Here is a 19960-nt window from a genome sequence, read left to right on the forward strand (position 1 = left end):
GGGAATGGCGGTCATGGCTGAGGTGCCAGAGCGCCGGAGGGGAGGGAGGACAAGACAGCAGAAGTATAATGGCGGGGACTTGCCCCACCCTGGCGGGTTTGAATCTGGCGCCAGGAAGTGACGTCATTCTTCTCACTCGGCCCGAGCAGCTTTCAAAATGGCGCCCGGAAGTGACCGTAGAACAGCGCGAGACTCGACCTCTCTTGGCCGCCGACGCGCGGTCACCGGCCCGTGGCCTTGACCACCCGGTGACCAGGCGGAGACTTGACCATTTCTCGTCCCGTCGATACCCGTTCGCGGCCTCCCGCGCCCGCCTTTAGTCACCGACATCCTCGCTGCTCGCGACTCCCGCCCGGTTTACCCGGTTTTCCGCCCGTCCCCGCCGCTCGCCGACAGGCCCTACGTCATCACATGACGTCACTGCGCGGTACCGCCGCCTTTCACAAGATGGCCGCCGCCAGACTGCCACGTCACACATATAAGGTCACTGCCCTGCTATCATACCTTTACCAAGATGTCCCCCAACACATATATCCCTACCCCCCACCCCGGGTCCCTTTACCAAAATGGCCACCATCAACTGACATCCCGCAACGCCGCATTTAAAAAAGATGGCCGCCAATGCGCTTCACTAATACACAGAGGCACTCACTCCTTTACTATCTCTCTCTCTTTCATACTCACTCTGTCCGTCCGCAATGGAAAGAGTGAAAGAGAGCGTGTGTTGGAGAGGGAGAGTGAGAGAGTGTGAGAAAGAGAGGCAGGGAGAGAGTGTGAGTGTGATAGTGTGTCAGAGAGAGGGAATGTCAGAGAGTGAAACAGAGAGTGTGAGACAGAGTGTGTGAGATAGAGATGTGAGAGAGAGTGTGAGCGATAGCAAAAATAACATCCTGTGTGCACGCCTCTCATGGCGGGAGGAAGTCCCCGGTCGCTGGACAGACAGAGATTCCGAATTTGTTCGCAGTGCAACTCCACCTCCCAGTACTGTGTAAATGCCCACAATGTTCTCTAAAATAATAACAATAATAAAAATAAATAATAATAATAATCCTGATATTTGATATAGCACTTTTCACGTCTTCTGAACATCTCAAAGGGCTTCACAGAATACGCTGTAAAATGAACTAACTGTAAATATGAGGAACAAACTGGGCAGCAAATTGAGCACAGCATTGTGTGTCTGTCTCTGTGGGTATCTGTCCGTCTGTCTATCTGTCTATGTGTGTGTTTGTGTCTTTGTCTGTCTTTGTATAGATCTGTTTTCATGTGTCTGTGTGCGTGTCCATGTGTGTGTGTGTGTGTGTGTGCGTTTGTGTGTAAGAAGGCAAATTGCTGAAGGTTTCAAGCCCAGATGGGTATCGAACCCCGGTCTGTGGCTTGCGATGCCAGGGCTCCAAAAACTGAGCTTGATGACCCGTTGCTGAGACAGTTTACCGTAAAGAATCTGAAGAGGTTTGAGGCGTCTCGAAGGCGGGATCAGGCGATGCGTCAAATACATTGATTATTATTATTATAATAAAGGTTTTAACACCAAATTAGTCCTCTCCACTTCAAGAGGGGTAAGACCTCGCTTTAAATTCCAAATACGATCCACAGACTGAAATCCTCCAGCGGCTGATTGACAGAGAAAGTGAATGAGCGAGAGAGGGAGTGAGTGTGAGAGAGAGAGACTTACTGCAAAAAGCCGTTTATATATTTGGGATTAATGTAGAATTGGGAATATTTTGCACTGATGCACTTTAAACCCAGCGGATCTGTGGAGTGTTTTTAACCCGTTACCCGTGTTATCCACCGGTTTGGGTTTAAAATCAATGCCCAAAGTAAATGCAAAACCGTTTTTATATCATTGATATTAACGCAAACTTTGGTGTTTAATAAACTACTGCACTTTAAACCTCGGGGATTGGGGGGCTCTTAATCCCGTTTCCCATGTTGTAAACAGTGAGTGGGTTATTATTACTTAAACACAAAGTCAATGTCCAACCGATTGTGTATGATTGGGATTAAGGCAGAATTAGGATGCCTGGGAAGGATTTTGAGAAGTCTGGTAGACTGATGAGTAGCCGTGCGCAATGTAAGGATAATTATTGTCGAGATCTGGAACTGAAAGTTGTAGCCTGAAGTTTATGGTGTGAAACGTGGCTTACTTTTCTCTGTGGAAATTGGCGCCACATTCGATCACAAACACAACTATCGCTTCACTGTCGATTCCGAGAAACGATTGAGCCGTGAGCCCAGTGTGAAAGGTGTAATATAAACAACAAACATTATTGTGTAACGACACAGATTATAAAAGGTTCAGCCTAGTGGCCATCAAAGCCAAACACAGGTCATGGCTGAGGGTCTCCTCCTCATTAATCTGTCACCCGGCAGATCCTCAGAGGGTCACAGTTTCTGCCGCCGTCATTCAAACCGGGACTGAAGAGAGGGTAAAGTTTCTCAGTGAAAGTCTGGGTGAAAGTGTGGAGATGAGACATGTTATCAGCGTTGTAAAATGTCAACTGTCCCCCTCATAGTCCAGGAACACTCCCAGCTTCCCGGGTCTCTCTGTCAGAGGCAGGGAGGTAGGAATTGAGGTCAGAGCTTTATATTTATTCCCGTTTCTCAGCCACAAAACCCAGTATCCGTTCTCTGGTGTGTACGTGATATCTCCTTTCCTGTTGACAGACTCTCTGGCCAATCCCACAGTCCACTGTGTTTTGTCGGCCACCTGCGCCTCCCAGTAATGTCTCCCTGATGTGAAGCCCTCAGACCCCAGGACACAGGGACAGGTATCAAACCTCTTCGGGGTGGTAGGGAGCTGCTGCCGTGTGTCTCCGAGTCTCACGCTGCTCAGGTTCTCAGACAGGATGAGGTATGGATGAGCTGTGTCAGAATCCAGAGTCAGAGAGGCCGGAGCTGATAGAGAGAAACAACACAAAGTGAGGGGACGTCTGGGATCTCAGACTATGTGCGAACACATCTACACCTGGGAAAACAATCCAGCTCAGAGGGTCACAGACTGTGTGAGGGGGTGTGTGAGTGTGTTTGCAAGGATATGTGTGTGCGTGCGAGGGTCTGCGTGAATGTGTGTGTGTGAGGCGGTTTGTGTGAGGGTGTGTGTGAAGGAAATTGTGAGGTTATGTGAGAGGGGTTAGTGAGGATCTTTGTCAGTGTGTTTGTATGAGGGGTGTGTGCGAAGTTGTGTGTTAGGATTTGTGTGAGGGATATGTTTGAGGGGTGTGATTGAGGGTGTGTGTGAGGTTTTGTGTTTGGACGAGTGTGTGGGATGTGTGTGAGGGTCTGTGTGAGTGTGATATTGTGAGGGTGTGTGTGATGCTGTGGGTGAAGGTGTGTGAGGGTGAGAGTGTGAGGGTGTTTGTGATGCTGAGTGTGGGGGGTATGAAAAGGGTTGCATGAGGGATCTGTGTGGGTGTGTGTGAGGGTTGCGTGTGAGAGCTGTATGTGAGGCTGTGCGCTTGGGTTTGTATGATTGGATGTGTGATGGTCTGAGTCACTGTTTGTATGACGTTGTGTGTGGGCATGTGTGTGAGGGCTGTGTGGGTTTGTGTGAGAGTGAGAGTGTGGGGGTTTGTGAGAGGTTGCATGTGAAGTGGTGTGAAAGGGCTTGTGTGAGTTTATGTGTGAAGGTCGGTGTGAGGATGTGTGTGAGGGTGGGTGTGAGTGGATGTGTGACGTTGTGTGTGACGGGGTGTGTGGTGATCTATGTGAGGGTTTGTGTGAAGGTGTGTGTGAGTGTGTGTGAGGGGGTGTGTGTGAAGATGTGTCTGAGGGTGTGTGAGAGAGGAGCTGTGTGAGGGTGTGTATGAGTGTGAATATGTGGGTCTATATGACGTTCCGTGTGAGGGTGTGTGTGAGGGTTTGTGTGTGAAGATGTCGGTGAGGGGGTGCTTGAGAGTCTGAATAAGTGTGTGCCAGTGTGTGTGAGATTGTGTATGTGAAGGTCTGTATGATCTTCTGTGTCAGGATTGTGTGAGGGGTTGTGTGTGAGGGTGTGTGTGAGGGGTTGTTTGAGGTTCTGTGTGAGGTTACGTGTGAGGGTGTATGTGAGGTTTTCTGTGAGGGCATGTGTGAGGGGGTGTCAGTGGGTCTCTTTGAGAGTCTGTGAGAGTGGTTGGGTGATGATTCGTGTGAGGGTGTATGTGATGGTATGTTTCTGGTCGTTTGTGATGGTGTGTGTCAGGGGCTGTGTGACGGTGTACGTGAGGGTAATTGAGGGTCTGTGTGAGGGTGTTTGTGAGGGTCTGTGTGAGGGACTGTGGGAGAATCTGTGTGAGGGAGTGTGTGAGTGTCTGCGTGAGGGTTTGTGTGAGCGGTGAGAATTTGAACACTATGACCCTCATTGAAACCTGGTTCACCGCAGGTGACATCTTCCCCCTCACTGAGGTCACACCACCCGCTACACCTACCACCCGCACCAACCGTCATGGTTTTGGGGTGGCCTTCATCTCCACGGCGTCACTTGCCCTGTCCCCCTACTCCACCTCTCATTCCCCTCTTTCAACACCTTAGCCTCTGCCATACCTCCCACATCTCTCTAAAAATCCTAATTCCCCCAAATCCTGCCCTATCTTCATAGCTGACATATCCACACTCCTTGCCTCTCTCTGCTCCGAAACCCTCATCATCGTCGGCCAATTGAAACTCCACTTCGTCCCCTCCAGCTCCAACTCCCTTGACTTCTCTCTCCTCCTTTGTGAGGGGAGTGTGTGTGAGTGCTGTGTATATGAGCGTTGAGCTTGTGACGGGTGTATGTGTGAGTGGTGTATGTTTGAGTGGTAATAATAATCCTTGCATTCGATATAGTGCTTTTCATGTCTTCTTGACATCAGAAAGCGCTTCAAATAATAGACTGTAAAGTGAATTGACTGTACATTTGTGGGCGAAACGCGGCAGGAATTTGCGCACAGCAATGTCCAACAAACAATCATGGATTCAAAATAGAAAATGTATTATTGTCTTTTGTTTTGGATGGAATAGTATGAGGCATGTGGAGCAAGAAAATTTGCCCAATGTTTCGCCCTGCCCGGGATTGAACACAGGAGTCTCTCTTGGAAGGTGAGTGCTACAACCACTGAGCTACAGGACGCCAGGGGTGTGTAAGAGGTGTGTGTGTGAGGGTGCGTGTGTGTGAGGTTTGTGTGAGTGATGTGTGTAAGGTGTGTGTTTGAGCAATATATGTGTGTGAGGGTTTTATGTTTGAGATGTGTGTGTGTTGTATGTTTGAGAGTTGGGTGTGGGTGTGTGAGTGTTTGTGTGAGGGTGTGTGTGTGTGAGCGGCCATGTGTGAGTTGTGTGTGAGGCTTGTGTGTCTGAGTAATGGTGTACGTGTGAGAGGGTTGTGTATGTGAGGGTTTGTGACTGAGGGGGATATATGTGTGAGTGTGTGTGTGAGGGCGTTTGTGTGAGGTTTGCTTGTGAGGTGTGTGAGTGAGGGAATGTGTGTGATGGTGTATGTGTGAGGGTGCTTGCGTTTATATGTGAGTGTGAGGGAGTAGAGGTACGTGTTGGGATACATGTGAATGCAAATCTGTTGACACGGCTTCAGGGTGAGAATAGGAGACATTTACCTGGGCTGATGCCGTGTATCATGTGTCTCCAGGCTGTGTACTGTATAAGCCCTTTGTATATCCCCACAGGCAGCTCAGCCTCACATACTGACAGATCAAACCCCTCGTCACTGACCCTGAAATAAGACACAATCACATTATAAAGTGAAACTGCACCTTAGGTTGGTTTGTTAGTTCAATTCTGGGATATTTAGTAAAGATCATTTCGTTTCATACCTTGTATTGCCAGCAACTTCCTCCTAATAAAATCAAATAGAGACAGATGTCAGCTCACACTGAGAGACGGCGTGATAAACTCAGTCACACGTAAAAGAATTCCACATCACACAGTTTACTTTCATAATTACAGCAACGTTTCTCACACAATGTTGGCTCCAAACGACAAGGTTTCCAGATATAAAGCATAAACAAATTAGGGGCCACATCTGCTCCAAGAAAAACCCAGTTACCTACTTGGGTGTGGTGCAGGGGAAAGGGTGTGTGGTACTCAGTGCCTCCTCGCAGCTGAACTGGCCCATATGTTACAAGCCTGGCAATGGAATATTCGAATGGAGCCAGGCCTTTGAGACGGTCTCTCGTCCTGGTTACTGAGCCACAGTAACCCAGGGTACGCACTGCTGATGGCAGCACAGCCCGGCCTGGTTCATCGGCAGGACCATGGAGGGCCGACCAGTTACTTGCGGAAGGGAATCCGCTCCCTCAGTTCCTGTTAACCCTGCAGCGAAAGCCCCAACTGGAGGGTTTGTGGGTTTAGCTGTTCGACTCCAGCATTTACCCCAAAACAAAATCTGGGCTCCCCATAAATCTTTGGTATGGCCAACCTGGGGCTAAAGCATCACAGAATGAGGCAAACAAGATGTAAGCCATGAGACAGAGAGAGCACAGTCCATCCCAACAGTTTATCTCTGGGATTGTCTGCCCCAGACTGTTTGTAACTATTACTGGAGTACATTATAATGTCATGTCTGTACCTGCAGGAAGATAAGGGCGTCTTTTCCCAGCTTTGTCTGTAACTCGTAGAGTTCTTGTTGAACGGAAGCTAATTTGTCCTGAATCTCTCGCAGATTTGTCTCCATTCGCTTTAAAATCTCCTGCTCTCGCTGTCTGAGATCTCGCATCATTCGCTGCTCTCTGTCAGTCAGACACTGGTGCATTTTAGCAAACTCAGCCGTGACGTGGGTCTGCAGACTGTTCACCTGTTCCTGCAAATGTCAGACATCCAACCATCATACACAGTAACCAGAGACACTGAGACATCACACCGTGTACACACAATAACCAGAAACACTGAGATATCATGCCGTGTACACACAGTAACCAGGGACACTGAGACATCACACCATGTACACACAGTAACCAGAGAGACTGAGACATCACACCGTGTACACACAGTAACCAGAGACACTGAGTCATCAGTTGTGAAATCTCACCTGCAGTTGTGAAATCTTTTCTCTCTGTTTGGCTTCAGCTTGTAGAGCAGTTTGCTTCCTCTGTGTGAGAGAAGCTAAGGAGGATTTCACTTGATCCTGGAATAAACACAGAATTAACGTGTTTGACCGTGAAAATATCATGTGGAGCAGATTTTCTCCCGAGTGAGTGGTATTGTTACCTTGTAGATTTCAACAGCTTCCTCAATGGGCAGGAGGCTGTGACCTCTGTGTTCCTGTCCATGACTGCAAACTACACACAGCAATTTCTTGTCAGATTCACAAAACAGCTTCATTTCCTCTCGGTGTTTCTCACAGTGAATTTTATTTTCCATTTGTGTCGGGGTCAGGGTAAATTTTCGAGCTTTATCTGCGAGACTCGCCAAGGCCCAACTGGCTCTCAGGTTCTTTTCTGGAAAACTCTCCTGACAAATAGAGCAGCAGTTTTTCTCCTGATTTTCGCAGCTACGGGTCACACAGGAGCGACAGAAGTTGTGACCACAGTCCAGGCTAACAGGATCAGTGAAGAAATCCAGACAAACCGGGCAAATGATCTCCTCGGTCCAGATCTCAGCCTGAGTCTAGAAGCCATTTTGTTCCTCAGCGGTTCCTCATTGAAACTTGATTGGGTTTCAGTATGAGTGGGTTGGCGGCTCCCAGTCACAAGGCTGACAACGCCTCTCCTCAAGGCTCTTCTTTTGAAATCAGTTAATTGCGACTGTGATCCCAACAGAACAAATCTACATTCTCAATCGTCCGATGATGAGTGAAACAAATACCCAGTTTGAGCTGTTGCTGTGTGTTGATGGTATATTTAGGTTTATTTCATGTTGTTTTTCCCATTTGCTCTCGTGCTGTGACTGTCAGCAGCAGAGAGGAACAAGAGGCTGTGGGTTCAGCTCTGCACATCCCCTGTGGTTAATTATACCAGCCCCTAGTTTCCTGTCTTTCTGTACAAACAGTGAGTCAGAGCAGAACAAAAAGCCGAGGCTTTAGACTCAAAACCCCCTGACTTCTCATTCAGGCCAACTATGGAACAGGGAGGGCAGTGGCTACACAGTGAGCTCTGCCAGTCCCGTGCTTTGTGTGCGTGTGGAGTAGGCAGTGTGTGTGTGTCTGTGTGTGTGCGTTCTTGTTTGTGCTCTACCTGTCAAGGGCTTTGCGTATGCACTCTGTCAGTCCCGAGCTGTGTTTTTGTGTGGGTTTGTTTGTGTTGGTGTGTGTCCTCTGCATGTCCCAGGCTGTGTGCGAGCAGTCACAGCACTTGTGTGGAGGGGCAGGAGGGGAAGTGTGTGCGTAGATCATCAGCTTGCGGCACATTCAACTGCCATGTGTCCCATCTTCCCCTTCCCAAACCTGCAGGATAATACACCTTGCATTTGACAGAGAGCCTTTCAATTCAGGATGTCACAAGTCATGACACAGGATATAAGTTAAAGTGAAGTGACTGTGTACTTTGTGAGTGAAGGTGGCAGCAAAGTAGCAGCACAATAATGGCAGCACATTAACTTCCCACAGACAGCCATGGAGTGAACGTCCAAAAGTTATTGGGGGTTTCTTGTATCCGTTCCTGTGACAGACATTATGAGGGGCTGTTTCTCCGTCAACAAAGACATAAACTGCGGGACTGGGCTGTGTGGGTAACGCCCTTAATTTGGCGAGTCAAGTGAACTCAACACAACATGGTTTCACAGTTCAAACTAAAAGGATTTTCATCGAGTCTACCTTCTCAAAAGTCCGATTGTCAGTGAAACAAACGGCCCCAGTTTGAGCTGCTGCTGTGTGTTGATGGCATATTTATGTTTGATTTTGCCCTGTGATCTCCTGCTGTGACTGTCAGCAGCAGAGAGGAACAAGACGCTGTGCGTTCAGCTCTGCACTTCCACTGTGTTTCGTTACCCCAGTGCCTGGTTTTCTATGATACCGTACAAACAGTGAGTCAGATGCAGAACAAGAAGCCGGGGCTTTAGTTATAGACTGAAATCCATCTGACCTCTAACTGATGCTAACCATGAAGCAGTGAGGGCAGTGGCCACTCTGTGTGTTCTGCCTGTCCCGGGCTGTGTCTGTGTGCAGGGAGCACAGTGTGTGTGTTAATGGAGTGCCGTGGGTGTGTGCATATTTGTAGGGAGGGCAGTGTGTCTGTAGTGAGGGCAGTGTGTACAGGAAGGGCAGTGTGTTTGTGTTTGTGTGTGTGTGGGGAGTGCACGTGTCTTGTGTGTGTGTCTGTGTGTGTGTGGGGGGGGGGGGGGGGGGAGGGCAGTGCGCACACTGTGTGCGCTGTCTGCCAGCTCGAGAAACATTTCCAACTTTAGCCCTCACTCCCAACCCCCCAACAATCCCCCGACCACTCCCCTTACCAAATGTTTCTGACACACACACACAAGCAAACAATCCCGTCACCGTGATCGCCCGGGCGTCTGACATACACACAAACTCATCACATACAGAGACCAAGCCCTTTACGGTTAGACAAAGCCGATTACACAAGTTTGATATATATAGAACCGCCTGTAAAACACAGACCAGGCCCGTTATATACAGATAATGCCTATTATAGGGAGACCAGGCATGTTGCGCAGAGACCATAGACCAGACTCTTATCGATTTATACATATATAGACAGACCAGGCTTGTTTCACAGAGACCGGACAGTTATAAAGAGAGCAGGATTGTTAGAGCGAGTCCAAAGATTTTTTGAAGAAACCAGTGCTTTTCCACAGGTATCACGCCAGTATTGCATGACCAGGCAAGTCATGGAGAAACCGAACATTATATACAGAGCCAGACGGTTAAACGAAGACCAGGCCAGTTATAAATAGAGCAGACTGTTTTATAGAGAAAAGGTTGTTACACAGAGTCCAAGCTGTTGTACAGATTAGTGGCCTCCTATACAGAGACAAGCCTGAGGTATATAGAGCAGAGCAGTTGCACAGATACCAGAGCTTTCATACACAGATCAGACTTGTTATAAAGATCCCAGGCGAGTTATATAGAGACCAGACCTGTTAAACAGAGACCAGGTCTGTTATACAGAGACCGGGCCTGTTATACGGGGACAATGTTGCTGTGCTCAGACGAGGCTGTTATACGGAAACGCGTCCTTTATAACTTGACCTCTGTAATACAGAGACAAGGCTATAATATAGAGAAATTGCATTTTGTACACAGAAAAGAACTACTATACAGACACAAACCTGTCATACAATTTCCAGGGCTGTTATACCGAGACAAGGCTTTTACACAGATATAAGACCATTTATACGGAGATAATGCAGAGTCCAGGCCATTTATACAAAGACCAGCTTTTATATAGGGCATAGGCTAGTTACATACAGACCATGCAGAGTCCAGACCAGTTATGCAGATTCCAGGCCTGTTATACAGCAAGCCAGCCCTGTTATACAGAGATGAGGCCTGTTATACAAAATCTATGCAAGTTCTCCAGGAATCCAGCTTTTAACACAGAGACAAGGCCTTCCAAACAAATACCAGGGAGCTTTCCAGATATAAGGATTGTTATCACAGATCAGGCTGTTACACATAGACCTGGACTTATAAGCAGAGAAAAGTGCAGTAATACAGTGACACGTTTTGTTACACAGATATCAGGCCTGTTGTACATAGACTAGGTCTGTCATGCAGAGACACGGACTGTTATTCAGAAAAGAAGATGCTTTACAAAGAGCAGGCCTGTTATACAGAGATCAGTGCTGTTCTGTAGACCTCAGATCAGTTATACGGAGCCCAGGGCAGCTTTAAGTAGGTCAGGACTGTTCTGCGTATACCTGACCTATTAAACAAGACCAAGCCAATATACATATACGAGCCTTTCACACTGAGATCAGGACAGTTACAAATAGACGATGCCTATTATAAAGTGATCAGGCCTGTCATGCAGAGACCACACTTGTTTCACGGAGATCATGACTATTATACAGAGAGCAGAGCTTTTAAACAGAGACCAGGACTGCTGTACAGACATCAGGCCAGTTACACACTGTGCGGTGGTTTTGTCCAGAGACAAGACATGCTATAAAGAGCCGATAGCAGTTATACAGATGACAGGTTGTTATACAGAGACAAGAAATGTTATACAGGGACCAGACCTGTTATAAAGAGTCAGGCCCCTTATGCAGAAATCAAGCCTGTTATACAGACACGTGGCGTTTTTTTATAGAGACCAGGCTTTAATACAGAGCTCAGAGCAATTATATGGAGTCCAGCTTAGTTACACAGAGATCAGGCGTGTTGCTCCTTCAATACACCTCCACGATCTTGTTCCACTCTACTTCACCAACTGCATAACCGCATATCAGACTGTCTGCTCCCTCCGCTCGGCAGACACCGGCCTGCTTCTGGTCACCCGTAATTCCCGGCCACCGTTGGACTTCGGACATTCAGCGGCTGTGTCCCCACACTCTGGAAGTCTTCCCGCATTCCCTCTGCCTCACATCCTTCAAGTGCCGCCTGAAGGTCTTTGTCGTCCACCGTGCCTTCAATTTCAAAAGCCCTTATTGCCTTACACGGCCATTCCTCCGCCACCTCCAACTGACTCGGCCACACAATTCACTCAAAAATGAAAATTGAGCCTGAACCCGGCAGCTTCACATCACCCCCCACCCAACCCAATATCCGCCTCACCGTGCGAGATTTCAACCATTGCACATGTCGCGCACCAGAAAACCATTTCAGAGATACGAGATCTTTCAAACAACCTCAAATTAACACATTTGATGGCGCTATTTTCATCCTCCCACCCCTCCACGCCCCACCCAAGATGCACATCACCCCTTCTCATAGTACAACGCCTTCTTTGCTCGGGTGTCCTTGTCATTGTACAAGGCTTCTCATCTTCTTTTGGGAACAAAGTCACAATCAATTGATTTTACAAGGAAAGACTATAGGAGAGGGTCTGTCAGCGCAGTGACTGGGATCCGCCTACACACTCACACTGAAACCGAAAACAGTTTCTATCAGGAAGTGTTGAGGATCAAAATGTCTTCTAGACTCCAGGCTGAGGTCTGGACCGAGGAGATCATTTGCCCGATTTGTCTGGATTTCTTCACTGATCCTGTTAGCCTGGGCTGTGGCCACAACTTCTGTCGCTCCTGCGTCACACGGAGTTGGGAAAAGCAGGACAAAAACTGCTGTACTGTTTGTCAGGAGACTTTTCCAGAAAAGAACCTGAGAGCCAGTTGGGCCTTGGCGAGTCTCGCAGAGAAAGCACGAAAATTGAGCCTGACCCGACACAGTCGGCAGTTAAAAGTCAGTGTGAGAAACACCGGGAGCAACTGAAGCTGTTCTGTGAATCTGATAAGAAATTGCTGTGTGTAGTTTGCAGTCATGGGAAGGAACACAGAGGTCACAGCTTCCTACCCATTGAGGAAGCTGTTCAATTCTACAAGGTAGGAATACACCTCAAGAGGGAGTATATCTATTGCAACTGATATTTTCATGCTTAAACACGTTAATTCTGTGTATTTGTTCCAGGATAAAGTGAAATCCTTCTTAGATTCTCTCACAGAGAGGAAGGAAACTGCTCTACAAGCTGAAGCCAAACAGAGAGAAAAGATTTCACAACTGAAGGTGAGATTTAACAACTGATGCCTCAGTGTCTCAATTTACTGTGTGTACACGGTGTGATGTCTCGGTGTCTCTGGTTACTGCGCGTACAGGGTGTGATATCTCAGTGTCTCTGGTTACTGCGTGTACACAGTGTGGTGTCTCTGGTTACAGTGTGTAATGGTTGGATGACTGACGTTTGCAGGAACAGGTGAAAAGTCTGCAGTCCCACGTCACGGGAGAGTTTGCTAAAATGCACCGGAGTCTTACTGACATAGAGCAGCGAGTGGTGCGAGATCTCAGACAGCGAGAGGAGGAGATTTTAAAACGAATGGAGACAAATCTGCGAGAGATTCAGGGCAAATTAGATTCTGTTCAACAAGAGCTCTCCGAGTTACAGACACAGATGGGAAAAGACGATCTCACCTTCCTGCAGGTAAAAAGATGATATTATAATATAGTTCAGTAACAGTTACACACAGTCTGGAGCAAAACGCATGTAAATCCCAGAGACAAACTGTTGGGATGGCATGTGCCCTCTATATCCGAAGACTCATACCCTGTTTACCTCATTCTTTAATGCTTAAGGCCCAGGTTGTGCAGACCAAAGATTTAGGGGGAGCCCAGATTTTGTGTTGGGGTGACTGCTGGAGTCTAACCAGATCAACCCAGAAACCTTCCAATTGGGGCTTTCGCGGTCGAGTTAACAGGAACTGAATGGGAGGATTCCCTTACGCCAGTAACTGGTCGGCCCTCCCTGGTTCTGCCGAGGAGCCAGGCCGGGCTGTGCTGCCATCAGCAGTGAGTACCCTGGGACACTGTGGATCAGTATCCAGGAATGCAGATCATCTCAGAGGCCTGGCTCCATTCCCATATTTCATTACTAGGCTTGTCACCTATGGGCCAGTTCAGCTTCGAGGAGACCCGGAGTACCACACACCATTTCCCTTGTACCACACACAAGAAGGAAACTGGGGTTTTCTTGGAGCAGATCTGCCCCCCCCCACTTTCTTGTTGCTTTGTATCCGGAAGCCGTATCGTTTGAGTGAGAAACGTTGCTGTGAATATGAAAGTAAACTGTGTGATGTGGAATTCTATGATTCGTGACTGAGTTTGTCCTGTCGCATCTCAATGTGGGCTGACATCTGTCTGTGTTTGATTTCATTAGGAGGAAGCTTCTGGCAACACAAGGTATGAAATTATCTTTACCAAATATCCCACAATTGAACCCATAAACTAACCACAAGATGCAGTTTCACTTTATGATGTGATTTTGACTTGTTTCAGGGTCAGTGACGATGGGTTCGATCTGTCAGTGTGTGAGGCTGAGCTGCCTGTGGGGATACAAAAAGGGCTTATGCAGTACACAGCCTGGAGACAGATGATACACGGCATCAGCCCAGGTAAATATCTCCCATTCTCACTCTGAAGCCGTGCCAACAGCTTCACATTCACATGGATACCAACACATACACTCTCCTCTCTCACACACACATATAAACACACACACACCCTTAAACACACCCTTCACACACACCATCACCCATACACTCCTCAAACATACCCCTCACACAGAGCACGCTCACACACACTCATACACACACTCACTCACACACTCACACAGAATCTCACACACACCCTCACACACACCCTGACAGAATCCCTCACACACACCTTCACACAGACAACCTCACACAGACCCGGTCACACACACCATGACGCACCATCACACAACCCCTCTCACGCATCTTCACACGCGTCTTCACACACACCCTCACACAAAACCTTACTCAGATCCTGACATATATAATCCGTCACACACACCCACACACACGCTTCACGCACCCATTCACACAAACCCTTGCAAACACACCTACACACAACCCCTCATACACACCAACACAAACACCCTCACGTACACCATCACACAACCACTCACACACACACACACAGACAGACCCTCACACAAATTCTCACACAACACCACACACACAACACTCTCACACCACTTCACACACAATCACCCCCCCATTTACACACTCACATACACACAAACAACCTCACACAGAGCCGCTCATTCTGACATACCATCACACATACACCTCAACCACACACAAGCTCACAAACACTCACACACACACACACTCACACACACCCTCACTCACAACCTCACACGCACCATCATACACATCCTCACACACACGACTCAAACGTACAAATTCACACACCTTCACACACACTCACGCTCACACACACGTTCACAAACAGCCCTCACACACATGATCTCTCCCACCCCCTCAAACACACCCTCGTATATACCCTCATACAAACACTCATACAACAAGTCTTACAACCACACTCACACACAATTTCTCACACATCCTCTCACACCCCCACTCACTCACACACCTCACACACCCTCAAACGTACCCTCACACACACCATCAAACACATACCCTCAAACACACCGTCACACAGACTCACAAACACAACCATCACACACAACCTCACAAATACCCTCACACGCGCTCACGCAAACAATACCACAAACACACTACTACAACCACTCACACAAACCCTCATACACAATCTCATACCTACCCTCATACAACAAATATTACAATCCGTCACACACAAGCATCCTCACACACACCCTCATACCTTCTCACACATAAACCCCACACACACATTCTCACAAATACCCTCACACACACCCTCAATCAGACACCGTCAAGTACACCTCACACACACACTCACAAGCATACGCTCAAACAAACACATACACGCCCTCACACACACTCACACACCCACGAACACACACGCACTCACACACAACAACAACAACAACAACAATAAGTTTCCATTTATAAAGCGCATTTCACGTCAGGAGGACGTCTCAATGCGCTGCACAGTTGGGTCATGACCCGAGCAGGGGGGAAATGGTCAGGGTGAGGGGAGGGAAGGGAGGGAGAGAGGAGGGGGGAAATGGACAGGGTGAGGGGAGGGAAGGGAGGGAGCGAGGAGGGGGAAGAGAGTCGAGAGGGGAGCTGAAGTCTCGGTCAAAGAGAAAGGTTTTGAGACCGGCCTTGAAGGAGGAAAGGGAGGAAGCAAGGCGAAGGCACTGGGGGATGGAGTTCCAGAGCCTGGGGGCTGAGAGGCTGAAGGCCCGACCACCGATTGTAGGGCGGTTGGGGCGGTGGACGTGGAGCAGACCGGAGCCGGAGGAACGGAGGGTACGGGCAGGTAGGTAGGGGGATAGTAGGTCGGAGAGGTAGGAGGGAGCAAGCCGTGAATGGCTTTGTAGGTGACGATGACGATCTTGAAATCAATCCTCTGGGGGATAGGGAGCCAGTGGAGGCGAGCGAGGGTGGGAGTGATGTGGTCCCGAAGCCTGGTGCGGGACAGTACACGAGCTGCAGAGTTCTGAATGACCTGCAGTGTGGAGGGAGGTGGCGGGAAGGCCGGCGAGGAGAGAGTTCCCATAGTCCAGCCTTGAGGTGACAAAGGCGTGGACCAGGGTTTCAGCAGCGTGAGGGGTGAGGTAATGCCGTAGTCTGGCGATGTTCCGGAGGTGATGGAAGGCGGTGCCAGTTGTGGTGCGGATGTGAGGGAGAAAGTACAGCTCAGGGTCGAACAAAACGCCGAGGTTCCTGACTGGCTTTGAGAGGTGGAGAGTGCAGCCTTGGATCCTGATGGTGTCAGCGCCTGAGGTGCGGAGGCGCTGACGTGAGCCAATCAGGAGGGCCTCGGTTTTTCGCACGTTGAGCTGAAGAAAGTTGTCTCTCGTCCAGGACTCGATGTCGGACAGGCAGCTTTCAGGACATCGGTGGTCGTGGAGTTGAGAGTAGAGGAGGAAAGGTAGAGTTGGGTGTCATCCGCATACATGTGGAAGTTAACTCCATGTCTGCGGATGATGTCACCAAGGGGGAGCTTATAGAGGTTGAAGAGGAGGGGACCAAGGACAGAGCCCTGAGGGACACCACATGAGACAGTGCGGGGGGTGGAGGAGAAGCCATTCGTCGAGATAAAATGAAGACGGTGAGAAAGGTACGACCTAAACCATTCAAGGACAGTGCCTTGAAGGTTGAGGTGGGAGGACAAGCGGTGGAGTAGGATAGCGTGGTCGACCGTATCGAATGCTGCCGATAGGTCGAGGAGGACGAGGAGACAGAGGGAGCCCTGGTCACAGATGGTCAGGATATCATTGGTGACCTTGACCAGGGCAGTTTCTGTGCTATGGGCAGCACGGAAACCTGACTGAAGGGGTTCGAAAAGAGAATGGGTGGAAAGGAAAGAGCGCAGTTGGGAGGCGACAACTCTTTCCAAGACCTTGGAGAGAAAGGGGAGGTTGGAGATGGGCCGGTAGCTTGATAGCTGCGACGCATCAAGGGAGGGTTTTTTCAGGGTGGGCGTGATGATGGCAGTTTTTAATGGAATGGGGACAGAGCCAGAGGAGAGGGACAGGTTGATGATGTCAGTGATATGTGGGGCAAGAAAGTGGAGCTGGGAGATAAGGAGTGGAGTGGGGATGGGGTCAAGGGAGCAGGTGGTTGGTTTTAGGGATAGGATGAGTTCAGTGACAGAGGGTGGGGAAACGGGTACGAAGGTGTGTAGGGGAGGATGGGTAGGAGTCGGAGTGTGGGAGGGAAGGGGTGGGTGGTGGGTGGAAGTTGGAGGGGAAGTGACCGCGGAGCGGATTCCCTTGATCTTGGATTCAAGGAAATCCAGCATCTCCTCGCAGTGAAGGTTGGAGGAGATGACCTGCGCGGGGTGGCGGGGGGGACGGAGGAGTCGGGTTGTGGTGGAAAACAGTAGCCTGGGGTTGTTCTTCGCCTCCAGGATTATCCTGGAGTAGAAGGACGACTTGGCCGAGGCTAGAGTGGAGCGGTAAATTTTGAGGAGGTCCAGCCAGATTTGTCGGTGGACCGTTAGGCCAGATTTGACACAGGTGCGTTCAGCAGCCCGCACCTGGCTTTTCAGTGAGCGGAGGTGGGTGGTGTACCAGGGGGAGGAGCGGGAGTAGGAGACAGTGCGGGAAGTGATGGGGGCAAGAGTATCGAGTGTGGAGGAGAGGGTATTGTGGAGGAGGGAGAGAGGAGAAGAGGGGTCGGTGAGGGTTGAAGGCCAGAGGGAGAGGAGTTCAGAGGACTCCAAGGCATCGGTTAGGGATTGTGGGGGTAACTTCTTCCAAGGGCGGTAGAAGATGGTGGTGGGTCTGGTGGAGGTGGGGAGGGGGGTGGAGGTGGTGAAGGAGATGAAGTAGTGGTCAGAGATGGCCTTGTCGGTAATAGTGACATCCGAGACACTGAGGCCCCGGGTGATCACCAAATCGAGTGGGTGGCCGTGACTGTGAGTGGGGGAGTTTATGTGTAAGGAGAGGTTGAGTGAGGAGAGCAGGGAAGAGAAGTCTGTGGAGATGGAGCAGGAGGGGGTGAAGTGTAGGTTAAAGTCGCCCAGGATGATGAGGCGATCGGAGCAGAGGCAAAGAGATGTGAGGAGTGTTGAAATGTCAGAGATGAAGGTGGGAGAGGTTTTAGGGGGCCGGTAGAGGAGGAGGATTTTAAGGGAGAGGAATGAGGGGTGGGAGAGGGTGAGGTGCTCAAAGGAGGGGAAAGAGCCAGTGGAGTAGGGGGATAGGGCAAGTGGTGTCCTTGAGATAAGGGCAACACCACCGCCACGGCGGTTGGGGCGGGGGATGTGGTGGGAGGTGTAGCCGGGTGGCGTGGCCTCCGTGAGGGGGAAGGTGTCGCCTGGGGTGAGCCAGGTTTCTGTTAAGGCCATGATATCAACGTTCTCATCAAGGATGAGATCGTTGATGACCAGGGCCTTGTTGCAGAGGGAGCGGACATTTTGCAGTCCGATGTGGAGGGAGCGGTTGACAGAAGGGTGTGTGGGAGGGGAGGGGGGTCCAGGTTGTGAGGCAGGGGTGGGGGGAATGGGGATGAGGGAGGAGAGGTTGACTCCCCGGGTCTGTGTCCGGGGTGGCTGGCGAGTGTGGTGGGGAATGGGGCAGTCGGTGTGGCTGCTGCTGGACAGCCAACGCCGAGTGCCGCGGTGAGCCCGGCGGAGGATTCCCAGGCTGGAGCAGAGGGAGGTTGTGGGAGGGTCAAGTGGGGATAGAAGACGAGAGGGACGGAGAGAGAGGAGGAGAGAGAGAGAGAGATGCAGAGGGGGGAGGGTTTGGGGGGAGAGAGGAGGGGCGCGGGAGGGAGGGGGTGAGGGGACTCGGGTCAAAGCGGCAGCGATAGTGCGCACGCGGGGACCGGGAGCGAGCGGTCAGGTGGATGGCATTATCCCATAGATTGGGGCAACGAACCCAACAGGACCATAGTGGGCTCTGATGTGAGCCCTGGGGGGGGAGGGGGGGCACACACATACGTACATCTCATATACTTCACTCTCACACACATACATACCCTTCATACACACCCACACATATAACCTTGCACTCACCCCCTCTCCCCCCACCCAGACATACTGTGAAACTTTGAGCTGGATTGTGTCCCCAGGTGTAGATATGTTCACATATAGTCTGAGCTCCCAGACGTCCCCTCTCTCCACTGAGTGTTTTTTCACTCTCTCTCAGCTCCGGCCTCTCTAACTCTGGATCCTGATACAGCCCATCCCAACCTCATTCTGTCTGAGGACCTGACCAGCGTGAGAGACGCAGACGAAGAACAGCAGCTGCCTTACTCCCCGAAGAGATTTGATTCCTGTACCTGTGTCCTGGGGACTGAGGGCTTCACATCAGGGAGACATTACTGGGAGGTGCAGGTGGCCAACAAGACTGATTGGGATGTGGGATTGGCCCGAGAGTCTGTCAACAGGAAAGGATTGATCACACTGTCACCAGAAGATGGATTCTGGGCTGTGACACTGAGAAACGGGGATGAATATGAAGCTTGTATATCACCTCCCACCCGACTGTCCCTGAGAGGGAGACCCGGGAAGCTGGGAGTGTTCCTGGACTATGAGGGGGGACAGGTGACATTTTACAACGCCGATAACATGTCTCATCTCCATACTTTCACCCAGAATTTCACTGAGATACTCTATCCTTACTTCAGTCCCAGTTTGAATTATGACGGCAAAAACTCAGAGCCTCTGAGGATCTGTGGGTGACAGATTAATGAGGAGCAAACCCTCAGCCATGACATGTGTTTGGCTGTGTTGGCCCCCAGGCTGAACCGTTTATAATTTGTAGCGTTATACAATAAAGCTTGTCGTTAATATTACACCTTTCGCTCTGATCCCACGGCTCAAACCTTTCACGATATACTCCCTCTCTCTTTCTCTCTCAGTCAGTCTCTCTATCTCTCTGACACTTTCTCTTTCCATGTCAGACAGACAGAGTGAGTGTGAGAGACAGACGGTAAAGGAGTGTCTCTCTGTGCCCTT

The 19960-nt window shown here is 49.8% G+C and overlaps 1 protein-coding gene and 1 pseudogene across 1 annotated transcript; one reads left to right on the plus strand and one right to left on the minus strand.

Annotated features, from left to right (window-relative positions):
- Positions 1 to 2104: 2104 nt before the first annotated feature.
- Positions 2105 to 7907, minus strand: LOC103172648 (annotated as a pseudogene).
- Positions 7908 to 11982: 4075 nt separating this feature from the next.
- LOC103173317 (zinc-binding protein A33-like) lies at positions 11983 to 19696 on the plus strand. The gene is made up of 6 exons (XM_042345589.1): positions 11983 to 12292; positions 12491 to 12586; positions 12768 to 12998; positions 13731 to 13753; positions 13850 to 13965; positions 19149 to 19696. The coding sequence occupies exons 1-6, from the start codon at positions 11996 to 11998 to the stop codon at positions 19682 to 19684; spliced, it is 1299 nt and encodes a 432-aa protein (XP_042201523.1). The 5' UTR covers positions 11983 to 11995; the 3' UTR covers positions 19685 to 19696.
- Positions 19697 to 19960: the final 264 nt, after the last annotated feature.

Source organism: Callorhinchus milii, unplaced genomic scaffold, assembly GCF_018977255.1.
Source record: "Callorhinchus milii isolate IMCB2004 unplaced genomic scaffold, IMCB_Cmil_1.0 Scaffold63, whole genome shotgun sequence".
Lineage (NCBI taxonomy): Eukaryota > Metazoa > Chordata > Chondrichthyes > Chimaeriformes > Callorhinchidae > Callorhinchus > Callorhinchus milii.

Bases quoted from the DNA above. Each gene is read 5' to 3' on its own strand.
- LOC103173317 (XM_042345589.1), top strand. From the start codon at position 11,996: ATGTCTTCTAGACTCCAGGCTGAGGTCTGGACCGAGGAGATCATTTGC. The intron at 12,587-12,767 runs GTGAGATTTAAC...TGACGTTTGCAG, and splicing joins AAAAGATTTCACAACTGAAG to GAACAGGTGAAAAGTCTGCA. The intron at 12,999-13,730 runs GTAAAAAGATGA...TGATTTCATTAG, and splicing joins ACGATCTCACCTTCCTGCAG to GAGGAAGCTTCTGGCAACAC.